This window comes from Telmatherina bonti, assembly GCF_933228915.1.
Source record: "Telmatherina bonti genome assembly, chromosome: 11".
In the NCBI taxonomy this organism is placed as follows: domain Eukaryota; kingdom Metazoa; phylum Chordata; class Actinopteri; order Atheriniformes; family Telmatherinidae; genus Telmatherina; species Telmatherina bonti.
This window is the reverse complement of record NC_136629.1, coordinates 35492956-35511580: the sequence shown is the minus strand read 5'-3', so window position 1 is coordinate 35511580 and position 18625 is coordinate 35492956. Positions and strand designations below refer to the sequence as shown.

The window sequence follows — 18625 nt, the reverse complement described above, 5'->3', positions numbered from 1 at the left end:
ATGTTGTTCCTGGGCAAAGCCAGGCTTCAAGCCCTCCCCCTCTTTTTTTTTGGCATTGATGGATGACTGACTGGCTGAGTCCAGGACTGGCTGAATGCGTCTGAAGGGAAGCGGGAACAGAGATAAAGAGAGTGTCTGGGGTCGCATGTGACAGCTACAGGCTCTCCTCTACCGTCTTAATCGCTGTTTCTATGTCTTTTCTGTGATTGTACCTCTGCCTTGACCCCTTTACCCCCCCCCCTTTTGTTTATATTTTGTCTTTTTGGCGAGTCCCATTTAGAAGTCGCTGGGTGTTGCAAAGCCAGCTCAGTCAGAGCCAATGGGTTCATGTATGTTTTTCAAGTGGCCAACAGTTCCTCTCTATAACTCTGTGAGGCACCTGGTTGTCATGGACACATGCATACACACTGAGCTCCTCTCTAGTGTGTGTGTGTGTGTTTGTGTGTGTGTGTGTGAGAGCAGTTACCCAGCCTGTTGCTCCACTCTGTAAAACCAGCTTTAGTGGTAGATTCATGGCTGTCTTAATGGACACTGGGCTCTTAGGTAGTAGAGCAACAGGGACTGTTTGTGTGTGTGTGTGTGTGTGTGTGTGTGTGTGTGTGTGTGTGTGTGTGTGTGTGTGTGTGTGTGTGTGTGTGTGTGCACGCCCATACATACTTGCATTTTATGTGTGTGCAGTAATGGGGATTAAGTGACCCCATGTCTGTTCTCAGTCTAAAGCTCCTTTTAAATTTCACACTGTTTTCTTAAGTTTCCCTCCATATGTGGCACTGGATCCTGCTAATCCTCCTCATGTTATTAGAAGCTGGATCAGCAGCCTTGGATGCACTGAATGCCTGTGTGTCAGTGGGTGTGTGTACATAGCTATGCATTCATTTGGAGATGGTTCAGGACCTATTTGCGTGCCAATAAAGACTTTGCATGTTGTGCTGACTCAAAACACAGGCCTCTTGTCCCATACCAACCAAGCTGCAGCCAAACAGCTCTCAGACTTGGTCATGTGACTCCTGCATGACCTCACCTCAACCGTACTTATCAAGTGCGTGTCCATACTGTTTATGTACGTCCATGCATGAGTGATTGTTTTTTTCTTGTGGCTGCTAACCTTGATGCGATAAGTACATTTCAACGCTTTTACCACAGGCGTGATGTGCATTGGCGTTTTCTGTACGACGAGGTTGGAAATCTCAAGGAATCATGATGATGATGTGTTGCAGGATTTGGTGAGGAAATATGGGTGAGTTCAGCTATCTGTGGTCTGTTAATTGGTTTTTTAAAAAAAAAAAAAAAAAAAAAAAAAAAGTCTTGGGAAAACATTGAGAACAATGCAGCACTGACAAGTGCGAGCACGAAGCCGACGGAGCTGAGGCCTATTTCTGTAACCGTGTAGGTGCTCGCAGGAATTTGTACTTGTTGAAAACTGCATGGACAAATTAAAGACAATGCAAGTGTCTTTGCTCAGCATTAAGTTTGGCTGACTCATATAGTTGCAAGCTTGGAGCTTAGAACTCTGCAGAATGAGTGGCTCCTATCCTGCATATAAGATTCCCACATCTAAAGATGCAGCTGATTTGTCACAGAATGATTCAGGAACCTAAAGACTAAATGGAACATTAGATTTTTTTCCACATATGTACAGATTAAGGCAAATACCTCTAATAGTAAAGATTTAGAAACAGACATATGAATACATTTCCTACTTTTGAAGGATTTATTTTATTTGAATGACATTAGTCCAAACATCGACTTTGCAATCATTAAAATTAATTTCTTTTTATGATTTTTTTTCCATTGGTGACTGTTGTGGAAAAAGTCTGCCAATAACGAGGAGTCTGGATCTGAAGTGGAAAAGATTACAAAGTTTATTGAACAGAAAATCATGTTTTTTTTTTTTAATATACTGTTTATATTTTTATCACTAAACTGTGAATATGTTACAAATAGACTTGTGAAAATTTAAACTAATCTGAATCATCTAATCCAAACATCTGACCTGTAAATGACACCGAGGAGGAGAGAGAGGGAGGGAGGGAGATGTAGAAGGGAAACGAGAAGGAGGTGATTTATGAGTTAACTCGTCAACTGAGGATAACAAGGGGAGAAACTCATAACTGTACTTCCCTCACACACCCACATGCTTGCTTGCAAACATACACACACATGCAGATATGAGCACACTGCCACCTCCAGATGTGTGTAACTTCTGTAAGAATAATAACTAATAATTATGTAAGGAAGTGATAAGGTGCTTGGACACAGGATAAAGTTCTGAAATGATACATGTAGGACATGAATGGACTTAATCTCAACATGCTTAGTCGACTTGCTGCTGGTGTTAAACATGACTGATGCCTAAACCCTCATCGCAGTAATGAAGGAGGGTTTATTTAAAAGTTACACCCAAAGAAGGGAAGGACATAAATTAAGTATTTCATTTCATAATCACTTGTGTGTGCATCTGGGTGTGTCAGCAGTGTGTAGGAAGGATATATGGAGCGGGCGTTAATTGTGGTTGAGCAGCATACAATTGATGGTAGCCACGCAGTGACAACCTGATGATAACTACACGACTCTACCCGTCAGAGCTTGCTTTCTCTTAAGTGTTTTAAATCACATTGATTGGCAGCCAAGAGGAGTGTGTGGTTACACAGTTATTTTAAGCGGCTCTCAGATTTGAATATGCATGTAAACCTCTGTCGACGTGCGCTGAAATACACCGCCAGGTCCTGATAAATGTATGTGATGCTGAAATATCCAGCTGTGTATAACTTTGAGGTTTGTACAGGCCGTGCACGTGCAAAAACTCTCAGATTACTAATGTAATATTGGTGCCGAGGACGTGTGCACGTTTGCGTGTTTCAGTGTGTCTCGTATTACTAATATAATATATTGGTCGTAGGCTCAGGAGATGTGCATGTGTGAGTATGTGTGCCACAGATATTGAGAACTCCACATGAATTTAAATCAGTGAGCTTGCAGGGTAACCTTTTGTATATCCAATCTGCATCTTTCCACTGCTCGTTATTAAATTATCCCCTAATTGGTCACGCAACAAAGGCAGCTGATGAAAAAGACAATTTCTTGCTTTTAATTGGGCATTTCACGTGCGCTTCGTGTACACCTGTGTGCGGCTGACTCGGCTCAGTGTGCCTGTGTGTGTGTGTGTGTGTGTGTGTCTCGGGTGTAATGAGAATAGGACATTAGCAGGGGCTTGGCAGACGCCGTCGCAATCAGTTCCACTCTTCCCAGAGAAGGAGGGAGAGAGGTTGGAGAATTAATCCCAACATTGGGAATCTCAGAAGGAGAAATAGATTGGAGACAAAAGAGAATAAAACTCCCCCAGTCTCCTTATATGACTTCAGTGCCTTCAGCTCTGGCGTAACATATGGCAGACATGTTTTCTGATCCGCTGCATCATGGCTCGCATGCATATGTCAAACATGTGTGTCCCCGGTGGGGATCCAACTCGCACTCCTGACAGTGTTCATACCATGTTGGGTTCCCTGAGCTGTACAAGTCATCCTACCTCCGGCTTGTTTTGGGGTTTTTTGCCCAACTTATGCGTACCACCAGTGGTGTCACACCAAAATAACCCAGCTATTGTTGCTCCTAGTGAAGCTGAATAGTGTAGCTCATTGTGTTGTGAAGGGAGGCAGGGGAGTGAACAGGCCATAAACACCGGCCCTATAGCACCCAGGGGTCGCCAAAAGGTGAAGCCTCACTATTGCTTTCCATTCTGCCCCTCTCTTGTTCCTTTGTGTTCCTCCATCACTCTTTATCTCTCTGAGTCCTCTACCTTTCTTTTTCTTTTCTCTCCATCTTTCTGTCAGCTTATTAACCGTCACAGCAAGAGTGTCTGGTTTGCAGACCAGAGCCCCACTCTCTCACTCCTCCTTCCCTCCTATTCTCCAGCTCTCCATCGCTCCATTCCCCTGGCTGCTATTATGAGAGGCATTTTATCCTTTGTTCCAGGCCCCATGGTGCATCTGGCCTCAGATATAGGGACGACAGGGACAGGAAACCAGCAAGAGTTTGAGAGGAGGAGGGAGTTTGGTGGGTCAGACTGTAGAATCACTGCTGGGAGGTGGGCTGCCAGTTTCCACCATACAGGGAAGGAATGATAAGGAGGGAATGAGCAGGAGAAGGAAACAGATACAGAGAGGCAGAGTCACTGTTGTTCTTTTAGAAGTCGTGATGGCAACAAACTTAGAACTTTAGTATCAGCTGTAGCAGTCATGCTAATCCTGTTAAATTCTCTCTGTAACTCGGTATTGATGTCATAGTTCACAGCAAGTTCCAGGTCAGTTACATTCCTCCCCGAGTAGCACTGTACCAAGAATATATGCAGAACTTTCTAAGAAGAGTTCACCTCCTGCCAAAACGACTTCCTTTGTTCTATGAAGGAAGGTAGAAGGAAAAAACATGTTTCACCAGAGACATCAAGCACAACAGAAGAAGAACAAGCAAGGAGAAAGCAAGGAGCGACAGGAGGAAGGAGGTGAAGAGAAGGAGAGGTCAACAGTTAGCCAGCACTGGCCTCCAGTTGACCTCGTCCTTCTGTAAAGGGTTTGGACAGCAGAGGAGAGGAGAGTTAAAGGAATGCTCAGGCCTCCTCAACCCTCTTTGCCCTCACTACTTTGCTCCTCCTCCCATATCTCCCCAGCAAAACAGGGTAGCTGGGGAGGAAGGGAGGGAGAAGGAGCATTGGTGATAAAACTCCAGACGTTCCCTCATTTAATGGTGCTCTGCCATGTCAGTGCATTCTTGCATTCCTCCCTAGCTTTTTCTGTTTCTATCTCCCTCCTCTAAAATTCCAATTCAGCAAACTTTTTTATTGTAACAAATGCAGAACAAAACAGCGAAAAGCCCAAGTCCAAATGATAAGATCCCCATCTCTTCAGTTCCCACCTGAGAACTGCACTTGCGCCGCTGACTTTTTTTCTTTTCCTTTTTCCCCTGAAGCATCTTATGAGACCTAAAACACCAAAACACAATTAGGCTGTAAATCATTCTGTGTTTCTTTTGCCACTCTTTGTCTCATCGTTTCCCTGCAGCACTGTCTTCAGGACATAAAACAGGATCGACACCAGGCTAAAAAAAAGAAAAAGGAGGAGCCATATAAAGCAGTTCTGATGAGGGAATATTAAACAGATACAAAGCAAGAAACTTCTGGTCGCTTACTGGGGTTCAAACAGATGCACCATGTTTGTGCCCTTTTGTTTCTTGTGCAACCTTCTCACCTTCCCTTGAGCTCCTAAACGCTCCATTTTCCAGCTTTAAAAGTAGAAAAAAGTACTATTGTTCCCTTTAAGTTGAGCTAACGCTCCCCTTTCAAAAATGAAATAGAAGTGTCCGGTGGGGCAACAGCAGGAACACATAAATCAAGTCAGAAACCCCAAGAGCCCTCTCTCCTCAGGGTCATTACAGGCCAAAGGGTCATTTCAAAAGGGTTTAGACTGAGCAAGGCCAGATCGCTGCCTATGTGAGCGCGCACAAGGGGGTGAATGTGTGAATGCATGCAGGAATGGGATTGTGTGTGTGTGTGTGTGTATAAATGGTTTGACGATGCATTTTTATAGGAGGTCATGGAGTAAAGAGGTTAATCCAAGGATATGTGAGCAAAATCTTGCCCCTTGTGAAAACACACTGACACTAAAAAAGGAAACACATGGTCACCTGTCGTAGCAGGAGTGTCACCCAAAACAATGCCTCTCACCAGTGGCAACGTGACATGTTTCTGTCAGCAACACTTCCCACACTGCCACGTTCGAAGCCAAGCGTGTTAAACAGTCAGCAATCTCGGCTCGTTGCGAGGTGGAACATCTCCAACAAAGCGAGATGGGTTGAAATGTTTCAGACAGGCAGAGAGAAAAATCCCGGCTAAGCCTCGCCCCACAAAGACCCCACTGTTCAGTGTTGGCTGTGTGTATGTCGAGGCAAGTTTGCACAAGTTGTGGAGTTTTGCATTTTCAAACATGACTGCCTTGGTTACTAAGTTGTTAAGATGTGACTTTCTCTGTGGCCTAACCGGGGGCTTTGCAGGGGCTCAACGTTGCTTATGGGAGAATAATTACTCCATATCGCTGTTATGGTTAGCTAAAAGAAAGATGTTGATTTGGCAGTGTGGTTGTTTTTATGCTGGATGCCAAGATCTTCAAAGCATTAGTCAGCATTTTTTCGCTTAATCATGTTTTCAGTAAAGCCCTGACCATATTTCTGTGTTTTTGTCTCCTCTCCTTCCTTTCATGCCCCTCCTCCTTTTTACCATCCTCTTCCTCCTTCTCTTCACCTTCCTCAGGTTCATTAACGCGAGGAGGAGAATAGTGCAGCCCATGATCGACCAGTCAAACCGTGCAGGCAAGTCTCCTATAGTTACTGTTTTCAAGTCACGCAGGCGAAAGCCGTCCACCCTCCATGCACCCGGAGGCCCCTCAGCCGGTAAATACAGGACTGATGCTCCCTTCTTGGAATGCCCAAATCCTTTGGGGACTTTCTCCTCCGCTGCCATTACTTACCACTAAAATGAAAAACCAAAACAATGCAACATTAACAGCAACCATTAATCAACTTTGACATGCCATTTGGGGTGGAAAAACTATTAATAATAGAATAATTTGGCTGAAAACGAGTTTATGGAGAGTGGATTTATTTTCTTCTCATCCTGTAAACAAAACTAGCTTGGTTGTCAAAAAAAAAAAAAAAAGTTTGCTCTTAACTTCTTCCTTCTTCTTTAGCAACCAGGCAAAGGAAAGAAAAAAAAAAGAAAAATTGCCCCTCTGGCTCAAACCATAACATAAAGACAACTACGCCCGTTTCTTTTTTTGGGTGACCGCTGATTGGCTTTTTGGCTCCAGACCTGTTTTTACCTCCCCCCCCTCTCCCCAACCACTCCTTTAAACACCATCCCTCTACCCTATTTGCGGCTGTTTCAGGGAGCGAGGGGAGTGAGTGAGCGGTCCCCCTGGTGCATGGCTTGGTTTGGACTGCCGTAAAGTTTATTACCTGTAATAGGGGTCAGAGGTCAGGGTGGCATTAGGGGCGCAGTAAAGTTCAAAGGCATTCAGTGGGGCCGAGGTCTTGCTTTTGCTTGACTGACCCCCAAACAGCCTAAATCGAAGGTAAGTGGTTTTCTATGAGAGCAGAACAATGGAGGAGAGCAAAAAATTGGAACCCGCTCAGGTTTCACTTATCTTGGCTGCTCAGCTTTAGGCAGGATTTATAAGATAAAGCTTTGAGGTAGGAGAAGATCTCTGGGGCTATTTAGCAAGAATGAAGTTTTGTTGTCACAAACGGCGACTGGGGAGAGGGCCAGCCTCCAGTTCAGCTTCTTTCTTTAATCATATGTGTTATTTGACGTTGAAAAGAGCAGCAGTTATGTAGCTCTATCACACTGCTTATGTTTATGTTAGTGGCTGTACATTTGAACCTCATTATTCAGTATCACTAAATTGTATAAATTACAACTTAACTGTTAGCATTTGTTTGCTCAAGCAGCAATCTGAACGTAGAATTTAAAGAAGTAGAAAATCAACAGATATGGTAACGTTAGTGCACTGAACTCAGTCATTAATCTTTGCTCCTCATATTAAAACAAAAGGAATTAATCTGAAATCAAACAGACTCCAGTATTACAAACATCGGTTTGCTTTTGCCACTAATTAAATAATTACATTAAAACCAAAGTCCTTGTGTGTCTTAAATGTACCATAGTGTACAGTATATTAAACTCCCAGCCTGATCCCTATTAGAGCATTTAGCTGCATTAAAGTCTTCCAGGGACTTACAGTGGCCGGCTGCACAGACATGGAGCAGAATGACGTTGACAGACAATGGCGGCTTCCTGTGCGTGCACCAGCCAACAGATGATCCCGCTCTGGCCACTGAGCCTTAATTAAAAGCACTAATTGACCACTCTGCTACCTCCCTCTATCCCTCCCTCCCCGTCTTCTCCTCCATCCACAGTAAGTCAAGGAGCTCCCTACAATCCAGATGGCCAGCCGATGGGGGGCTTCGTCATGGACGGTCAGCAGCACATGGGAATCAGACCACCTGGTAAGGCTTTCTCTGCGTGTCTGTCCCTTTCTTTCATCCCATCATTCTTTGCTGTTGTTTTCTCATTTTCATTCTTTTGTCTTTGTGAGTCCTTCCTCTGTTTGTCTTGTCCTCCTCTCCGTCTCTTTTGGTTTTAGATGTTTGCTTCACTCAGCATCTGCCATGTTGCTGGTTTATTGTACCATCATGATGCTTGTCTTATTTTCATACAAAAGCTCTTAGTGGGAGTTATATGTGTGCTGCATGGTGGTTTGGGTGTAAACCGTGCAGCAACGTAGAAGAAACAAACACACACACACACACTGTCGCTCTCCTCCATGAAATGCAAAAACCAGAACAGGTGTGGTCAATCATATTCCACCACCATCCTCTTCCCCATTCCCGTCGCCTCAGAGTCGGTCCTTCTCTCACGCCATCAGGTCTAATCCCAGAGTTTGTCCTTAAGCTCCTCTCCTCCTCCTATATCCCCTGTTTTTCTGGAATTCTCTCAAGTCTCTCACCCCATCTTACCCTCCACACAAAGTCAGCAGGTTTGGATGAACTGCCAGGCTACTTAACCACTCTGCAGCCCTCCTCAACATTTTCACGCACCTCCCTCTGCCAGATCCAGAGGGCTCTGTTGCTACGCTGTCTGTCAAATTAGCTTCCCAGTCAAACCGTAGTGCTGTTGGGCACGGTGTAAACGCTCTCCTGCTTAAACAGATGCTGCGGAAATGGAAGATTTTTATTGAAGTTTCTTGTCTTTGTGTCTCCCAGGACCAATGGGTGGAATGGGCATGAACATGGGTATGGAAGGTCAGTGGCACTACATGTAGCCCTACCAGAGTCCGACCAATCACAACACAAAGGGGAATGTAAGTACACACCAATACACAACTGAGTGATTATTTCTGCAAGATGTTCCTCAGAATGTTAGATTCAGACATAGTAACACACACACTCCTGTGCAGTACTAAAAATGTAAAGATTATGAGGGTTTTACATGTTGGAGCTGCTTCTTTTGGCAAACTCACATATCTGGAAACGGTTCATTCATGTGCTTAAATGGGTTTTAGATACAACAGGCTCTTCCCAGGCTGTACCTCTCTGTCTAACTCTCCCACCCTCGGTGTGGTGATAAGAGCCTTTGATCACAGCCTTGGAACTCTTTGTGGATGTAGTCTGCATGTTGCTGCTTCGCTGTCACACACATCCAGGAGCTTCAGAACTGAACATTTTCCATATCAGACAGGGGAGGTAAGAAACACAAAACATGAAAAAGAGGCTAATAAAAGCAGCTGAATAGACAACTAGTGATTATTGGTGACAAAATGTGTAAATATGAATTAATTAAATGCATTTTATACACTGCGTGTTTTCATTAACATGGAAAAGTGAAATGAGGAGATGGAAGGGTTGGGACAAGGGATGGGTGGGGGACTCAGAAGGGAATATGTGTGTGTGTGTGTGTCTGTGTGTGTGTGTGTGTGTGTGGGGGGGGGGGGGGGGGGGGGGGATGTTGCTATAGCAACAGACTGATTGGCAAAAATGTAAGCAGTCGTTGCCGGTGCAAGGAGAGGGAGAGAAGTGAGCGCCCCTTAAGTGTCATAAATCTGCCGAGTTGCTGTTGATGCATGAGACACATTAATACACACAAGCTAACCAGCTACAGGAGCACCACCCACCTTCTCTCCGTGTTTCTAATGCTTGCTCCCTCTTTGTGGTTTTTCTCACTGTCAATTTTCCTCCTCCATCTCTTTCACACAACACCTATTTCTGTTTTTTTCTTCCTCTTCCTCTTTCTCTCACCTCACCCCCCCTCCCCACAATTCCCTTCTCTTCCCTTCCCTCACTCCTGCCCCAGGGCAAAACAGACTCCCACATAATTCTGGATGTATACAGGCTTGGTTCTGTCACAGTGAAAAGTGTCTTTGAGTCCAGACTTACTTAAATATCATTGTTTTGTTTTCTAACACGGATACGTCCAGCATGTGTGTGTGTGTGTGTGTGTGTTATATAGCCAACCACACATTTATACTATACATGCAAACAACCATGTGGGTCTGCATAACTGTATATGTGTATGTGCATATGTGTGTATGGTAATAGGATTACTCCTGGCACAGGGAAAGGACATAAACTAGTGCAAAATGGAGGAGGTAGCCAGCAGGGTATGGAGCTTAGCTGGGCCTAATTGACTAGATCCAAATTAAATATGCCATCACCAGAGGTGTGACCAATGGATTTGACTTATTCAGTTTACAAAAATAGAGACCATTAACCCTCCACATAATACCCAAGCACACTATGGTGTGTGCACCATAGTGAAAATATGCAGCCCTTGTCTCAAACATGAATGTCCACAACTACAACAGGAGAGTCTCGTATGGAATGACATCTTTCAGGTTTGAAATGTAGGAGGTAGAAACAGAGAGCGCTGTGCTTCAGAATGAGGCGTGTGTGTCTGTGTTTATGTGCGAGTGTGTAAACATGAGGGCTGGTTCGCCGTGTCCAAGCAGCCTCCTTCCAGCAGCTGCTAGCCTTCCCAGCAGACCTTGCTTTAAACAGCCTCAATTTGCCTGCTGAATCTCGTAATTGGGCCACCAGAGGAATCCTCAGCGAGTCTAGCAAAGCGCAGAGAAGGCGGTAGACGGAGGAAAAACAGAAGACCGAGGTAGAGGTAGACAGAAAGAGGGAGGGGCGGATGAAGAGATGGCGAGCAAGAGAAGAGGAAATGACAAGGGGGGGGGGGGGTGGAGTGAAAAAGAGGGAGGGAAGGGGGAAGAAGTCAGGAGAATGATGTGATAGAAAAATGTCTACTGTTCTTCCTGATGAACCTTTTTTTTATAGCTTCATCAGCTAGCCGCTGCTACTAAAGCTAGCCTGAGTCAAACATGGCTACTTTCCTTTTTTAGGTCAATTAAATGTAAGTGATGTCTTATATTCTTTCATGACCAATTAAATTAATAGGTTATTACAGAGGAGGGGGGGGGGCTGCTATCTTATTTGATTAAGCGAGCACAGGTTCATTATATTTTATAAGCAGTTTTCATTAGGAGAGTTGAGATTTGGTTTCCGCGGGGCTGAATTGAGCGGTGTGGAGCCTCCATACAGAAGGTGTGCCTAGCAGTCACACGGCAACATTAGTTAAAACTAAAGCCAATTAGTCGTGCTTAGTGAAGAGCGTTATGCTTTCCACCCAATGATGATTACAGAGCTCATATCCCCTTGCGAAACAATACACCTGTCAGCGGAGATGAAGCCCAGCAAGTGAAGCAGAAGCGAGCTGAGCCTTTGATAGCGACCAGAGTGACTCTGCGGTGACCCTTACCCTCTTTCTCCTCTTCCTCGCCCCTGCTTTCCCTCCTCCACGATATTAGCCAGGGGCAGCCTCTGAAAAACGGTAATTTTCATTTTCAGGACAAAAGCTATCACAGAGTGGAAGAATTAATTATGACGCAGAGTGTTTGGAATTTTTCCTGCTCCTACCCACTAGGAGCTTTTTCCCCAAAATGTCGGGTGGAACGCTTGAATGAACGCTGCTCGTAACCCCTTTGCTTCCAGTCTCGGCTGGAGACCCTTTGTCCCAGAATTCATTGCTGCAATCATTAAGCACAAATTTGTTAACCTTCTTGCTAAGGGGTCAAGATCCCTTCCCTCAAATTCCAACTACTACAAACCCTCCCACTGTCACCCCCCCCAAACCCTAAACTATTTTTCTGCTGGATGAACTTTTACTATTAACGAACACTAGGAGGAAAAAAAGAAAAAAGCTGAAAAAACAGGTCCCAATGGGGATCTTGTGGCTCCTTGTATTGTGAATGTGTATCCCTGTTGATTTGGCCCCTCTGGAATCCCCCGTTGGAGTCTAAGAAATGAGGCTTACAGCTCGATGTATTGATTGGCTTAGTAAGTGAAAAACCTTATTAGTAATGTGTGCTCTCTCAAGCACGCATAGCATTTATTAGACCCTTGACACGGGTTTACTGCAGTAATCAGGACAGTCTTGTTAACCAGGGGAGGAAATGCAGGAAATTCAAACAACTTGATGCAGCAAAGCAACAGATGAATTGATTGTTTGGCAGCTTCTTTGTTGATGTGTTTGTCTTCTGTCAGTCAAATCCTAACTTCAGTGTGTTTAACTGGTTTCATGCCATCAAGTCCACAAATGTTTTCTGTCCTGTAGCTGAGATAGAAACTAAGAGATGAGGGTGATAAGTCATTGTCATTTTGCAGCACCTCCTTGTCGCTTTCCTTGCTCCCTTTTGTGTTCTCTGTTATGATCCTCGTGGTGAAGTCGTGGACAAGGTGACTGTGGGCCTCACCTCTCTCTCTTTGGTTTTGACAATGGCGTTGGGTCCTCGGTGGTGACTTTCCACCTGCAGAGACAGATGACTGCTATTGTTGGTGCTGCAGAGAGGAATGCAGGGAGAGAAGAGGGTGCAGAGGGATTTCTTTACATTTGTCATTGTCTGAGCAGGTTTGAAGGCATGCAGCAGGTTGCACCAGTTGAAGCTGTTTTGGCAGAGTGACACTAAGTAACTTGAGCCTTTTTTTCTTTTTTTTTTTTAAATCAGTGCAACTTTTGAAAACAAATACTGACAGCGAGCGATTGAAAGAAAGATATAAAGCTAATTTTAAATTTCCTTGCAGTCTGGTTAAACAGATTATCCTGGAAATGTTTTGCACTCGACCTCAGTATCATCTCAAGTCAGTCGTGTTTGGTCTTTAAGTCCTTTCCTACGGTTAAAGTAGCATTATTGTGGGTGTAGGATTAACTCGCTAAACCCTTGGTGTTCTCTCCGTGTCTCCTGTATCCAAGCAGTATGTGAAGTGCAGACTCTGGTCTGGATTCTGACCCAGATTAATGTTAGTTTTCCAGCTGCCACATGCCAAACTGCTCCAACAAGCTCTCATCAGCAGGTCCTATAATGTTAGAGTGCTGTCAGCCTGAAAATGTAACCTCAGACTCTACTCTCTGAAGTCCAGTGTGATCTATTGTTGTGTTTAATGAATGATTAATGATGTCTAACTCATTTAATAGTTTTCTTTTGTAGTTACAAGCTTACAGTCTCTGGTGGAAAAAGGCCAACCTGTTCAGAGCTTGGGATGCTCATTTGACTTGACCTAGATATACTTGCATGTTAAAGTTTAACTTTTTTTTCCCCCAACATCATGCATTGTGCACATGTGCATTTCAGTGTTTCATCTATGCAACTTCAGTGTTCTGAGAGGTTTCAACCAATAAAATGCTCCTGAACAGTTTTGAGAATGATGATACCATGTTATTAGAGCTGAACTGATCATTAATCAGTTTAATCTTTTCTTTTCTCAGAGCTGCAGGGCAAACTGGGGGATCATCTGTCTCACCGAGGTCTATGGCGCTTAAGAAGGGGATGCCGGACTTCCTGATGGCAACAGAAACTCCTTTGCTCACCTTGAAGAACCGATAATATTTTATTCGGCTGCTGTCTACAGCATGGAAGTCTTCCATGGCTGCCTGCAATCTTTGTCTATGTATTTAGCAAAGGTGATGCACAGAATATCAAACCTCACCCAAGTCAGATGAGCCCCCCCCCCCCCCCCCCCCCCCCACCCCTCTCTCTCTCTCCTGAGAATCTTCTCAGTCTCTGGTGGGCACAAGACTTCACCCCCTTCTTGCCACTGCCCACAAGGCCCACATGGATTCCTCCATTAAAGTGATTGTGATTGACTCTTTGGATCACTTGCCTGTACCTTTGGTGAATGTGGCGCCTGATGATTTCTTCTTGACTCTGGCAAAAACTAGAGACTTCCTGCGCGGAGCACTCCACTCTTTGGGACGATGGAATTGGACCAAAGAGAAGCCAACGTCTGTATCTGACAGGACACTAGCAAAGAAAAGGAGGTGCCCTTTAAAAATATAGTGGATTGAAACCTGGAAAGAAGGAAAGCGAAAGAAAAGAAATTAAAAAGTTTAACTATATCAACCCCAACTTTTGGGAAGCGAGTGGAGAAAGAAAATATACTGTATACAGTTGTAAAATTACGCTGGACTCTCACAAGAACTGGGAATTTAAGTATTGTAAATGCTATTGTATTGTTCTGCATATTATGTTGTTTCTAATAGATTTTTTAAAAAAGGATGTGAACTTTTCTCTTTTTTTCTGGTTTCTTTCCACAACCTGTATGTGTGTTTGCGTGTGTGTGTGCGTGTGCACAGTCTCCATCAAACCTGCCCTCCCTCCGCTGAATCACAATGCATTTGCAAAGAAAGAAGTGAATAAATGAACAATGCAATCACTCTTTTCATTTCTTGCAGCCTTTCTTTGGATTGTTAAAGAGAGTGATGGCGATCCAGATTTTCTCATAAACCATATCAGTTTCCTGCGTTATCCTCTCCAGGTTTAAAGAAAGTCTTTTGGGCTTTTGAAGCGCTAAAGACAAACTCCGAACAGAACAACTTCAACTTGAACACACTTTGTAGAAACTGACTTTTTAGATTGGACAAAGTTGCCATTGTCCACTTTTCTACTTCATCCATTTTGTACTTATTAGGACAAACACAACGTAGGCGCAGCGACGGCTAACATCCTGACATGCTAACAGTCTGAAAGCGAGATCATGGAGAAGGAGGAAACTCCAAGTGTCCCACAAACATGTTTCCTTTTTTCTCCACGTGTGTTTGTGATCAGGGGGCCTCTGAAAGTCTATTCCAGTGTCTTATTGATGTGTTTAATGTCACATGGCTGAGCACTTGCATGGCCAATGGATTCTCTTCCCCTCATCATTTGATGTAGCCTGCTAACAGGGAGAGGCGGACTTTATGAGAAAACACCATTTATGCCACAGTCCCTTTATTTTGATTTAACCAGATGATGTAATGCTGATCAACAGACAGGAGAGAATGTAAAAGTTGCTGTGTGTGTGTGTGTGTGTGTGTGTGTGTGTGTGGCCATGTGCATGTGATTGGGGAATATGGCTGTGTGAATGTGTGTGTGTGTGTTATTATTGCTTCATTATCCATTGCTTCAGACATGTATTACGCACATCTTTAAAATTTCCTTTGAGGACAAGTCATGATTCTTATTCTTTTTTCTTTGAAGGGTATACGTGTACATCTGTGCTGTAAATAAATCTTTTCTTCAAATAAGAGAACTAACAAGTCTCAGATCATATTTCTGTCATATCTTGACAACAAAACAAGCCTGAAGTCTGTAAGTGTTGGTGTGAAAGATGAATCATGCTGACACAAGCACAGGTCCGTTTCTACCTGAGGAACATGGACAGAAGTCAAGTTCCCTCCCATTGCTGCGGAAAATGTGCAGCTAATGCGCGCGTACTGCTGTAATTTCCTCACACACTGAGGGGATGCAAGGGAAGAGGGGCTCGGCGAAAAAGCCGGCTATCCTTCATTTAGCATTAAAATTCATTTAGGTAAAATTGCTAGAAACGTGTAAATGGGAAGATTAGTTCTCCCTCACGCCTTGTTGCCCGCAGTCAAAAGGCTCCGCTTGAAGCCGAGCTTGTCTCCGGGATTACTCTGCACTTCAGGAGGGAGAGGCTGAGCCGACCAGGGAAGAGCCAAGCGAGTTTTGCCTGATTAATACATTTCGGAGAGCAGCTCTGAATACAAAAGTCACTGTCTCGTTGTTGATGTTTTTTTCCCTTCAAATCAGTGAACAAGAGGGTCTATTTTATCTATAACAAGAAGTGCGTATAAATCAATATTCTACCCTTCTTTCTCCCCATCTCCCCTCCAAGCAACTATTGTATCTTTACTGCCTTTGCCGAAGTGAATGCTATTTACACTAAAGAAGACGAAATAAAATAGACACGCTCTTAAAAAACCCAGGCGACGTTTTAATTGCTTCTCCTCTCCACCATGGCTGGAAAATCCGAGGCTGTGAAATGTGAATTCCTGAGCCCGTGGCCGCTGGGAGCTGTGGAGACAGAGAGGAAAGCCCATGCTTGACTGCCCTCTTTAGGGAGGCCTGGTAACTGTCCGGGACAGGGACGCTTGGAGATGGCGCACAGCTCCACGTCTCCTTTTACGCACGGCTGTATGGGGCACGTCAGGCAGGGAAGCAGGACAGTCACGAGGACATTACCTTTAATATTACATTTAAAGTCTTTTTTTTTTTTTTTTTTTACATCTCATTCAGCCTTATGTTTAATGTGATATAAGATGATTTTTTGGTTGTTAAACCGATGCGCCAGAGGGATTAAGAATTACCACTGATTCGGGAATTATGGTTAAACTAATTTCTAAAAACATAAACGACAACTAAAACCAAGAATTACATTTAATTAAAAAAAAGTAATAAAATATAAAAGTTGGAAACTAATTTAAAGCTGGGAGATTTATCCAAACAACAACACGATTTGCTTTAAAACTTTAGTTGGATGATGTAAACTTGTGTTAAATAATCCGCGTTTCAGCAAACTTGACTGCTTTCACATTACTGCAATTCTGTCTGCTCGGAAACATTTTTGTCACAGCTGACCTATATTCCCCCCTCAGTCGTCTGCACATTAACTTCAACAGCAAAAAAAAACAAAACAAAACAAAAAACCAAGCAGTGGCTGATAATAACAACTCCTTACAACACACACTGACCGCAGAGTGAACTGTCAGAGGTAGAAATGTGTTCCAGAGCAGTGGAGGTGCCCACACAGGCCTGTCCTCCTCCCACATGCGCTGATATTTCTGCACCTTTAAGCCGGGAAACAAGTAACTGTGCGGCTCCTGTTCCGTCTTACAGAAACAAGTTATGACAAGTTTCAACTGCAGGAAAGTGTGAAGACTTGACTATTAATCTAAACCAAACAAAAACAACCCAAAGCACAGGTCTGAACGCCACGGCCTGCTGGAGGAAAACTGCACTCTCTTCGTTCAATGTGATTTTTTTGTTTCTTATTTTGAAAATTGCAACGTGCTGCAAACACCTTATTGTCTTTTTCATGCGATGTTTCCACGCTGATAATGTTTTATTTTTTATTTTACTGGCGTGAGTTCAGCAGCTACACCTAAAATATTTTAGTTTATCCGCTTTGAAAAGAGAATGAAATGGGCCTATAAATGAGATTATTTTATTTTCTCCCCAAATCATGAGGAAAATATAAGTTTTAAAAAATTGTGCTATAAAACAATATTTACCAGTTTTAAGTTACCTTTATGTGGTCAACACTACATATGGGGAAACTAAATATTTGATGCCAAACAAAACATTACGAACTAATCAATTCCCATCGTTACTATAGCAACAATCCTTCCAAAAGAAATAGAAACATTTGCTACATTACATATCAATGTTCAGCTGCTTTATGAAATCAATATGGACAAAAATACAAATTGCACCGTGCTCTTTAAAGCCCTCCCCGGACAAAGTTTCCAAACACCCCCCTCCCCCTTAAAAAGTCCACCTTAACACGTCGCGTGGCAGCTGCTTTAGAAACAAAAGAAGCAGGAAAAAGGAGAGAGAGAGCTGGCAAAAAATCTGTTGGGAGAGAGAAGAAACGCAAGAGAGGGAAAAGGGAGAGAGGACTGTTGAGCGGGGGGCCATTTTGGATATCATCTGTCTCCTTGGCGACGGGGCCCCGGCCCTCAAAAGCCCCTTGGGCGCACGGATTGTTTGAGAGGAGCCCGCTATTTTCTGCAGCATCATTTATCACTGTCACCACATAATGATTCCCCTCGCAGCTCCTTATTGATGTTTGTAATTGCATTATCTCATAAGGGGGGGATGATCAATGGAGCCGAGAGGAGCATGGAGGGGTCAGGAGATGCCGGGTTGCTGTTTGTCCATTTAATGCAAGCAGGCTCTCATTATCTGCAGCCTCTCCCTGCGTTCAGGGTAAACAGCCTGTGCTGCGAGGAGAGGAAGAGGAGGAAGCTGTGGAAGGAGAGCGAGCTGTTCGTTTCATTTGTTTAACCCCCAGGAAGGTGCAGAAAAAGCAGAAATGTAAAAGACAGGAGAGATGTGATTAAATGTTCTCTTATTGGAACCATTAAGTCTGAAACACGAGGTTTGGGATGAGAGCGCGCAGCTTTGGGCTCCTTGGCTGCTGTTGCCATGTAATATGTGAAGATGAAACATATCTAAGACATATCCTCCTTAGATATGGATGGTAGTTTGGACTTGAGTGTCCAAACTGACCTGAAGTGCGTGAAAAGAAACTAAAAGCCACTCAGGCTGCGTGATTCTGCTCTTTACTCCACACGGAGGAGAGCAGAAGCGCTGAAGGATGGACATGATGAACATCAAGCATTATGACGATTGTTTTTCTGCTTTTTTTGTTTCTTTAGCTTAGATCTGAACGAAGTCTTGGGATCCAGTAAGAGTCCAGTTGAAGCTGACAGACCTTGAGCCTCGCGCACATCGCGCACATCTGAAGAGATTTTACCCCTGAATTCTTTCTGAAGCAAAGTCATTATTATTATTATTGTTTGGTTTGGCCATGTAGGCTAAATTTCTTACAATGTTTAGATGGAATTATTAAACAAAATGGCATGAAAATAAAAAAGAAGGAAACCGAAAAAAAAAACCCATCGTGTTTTAATCTGATAAAACTAATAAATCTGCAGAAAATCCCAGAAATTTGCAACCATTAT

General features: G+C 43.6%; 1 protein-coding gene across 3 annotated transcripts in view; it reads left to right on the top strand.

Moving 5' to 3' along the window:
* Window positions 1-15053, top strand: part of meis1b (Meis homeobox 1 b) — a 77687-nt gene extending 62634 nt beyond the window's left edge. The window contains exons 10-13 of one of the 3 annotated variants that reach the window (XM_079249433.1): window positions 6299-6357; window positions 7963-8052; window positions 8809-8906; window positions 13367-15053. In XM_079249433.1, coding sequence (XP_079105559.1) covers window positions 6299-6357; window positions 7963-8052; window positions 8809-8867 — 208 coding nt within the window. In that variant the 3' untranslated portion in view covers window positions 8868-8906; window positions 13367-15053. Of the gene's footprint in view, window positions 1-6298; window positions 6439-7962; window positions 8053-8808; window positions 8907-9107; window positions 9253-13366 lie in introns of those variants that run through there. The other 2 variants (XM_079249431.1, XM_079249432.1) reach the window with 2 other exon arrangements.
* The last annotated feature ends 3572 nt before the right edge of the window (window positions 15054-18625 follow it).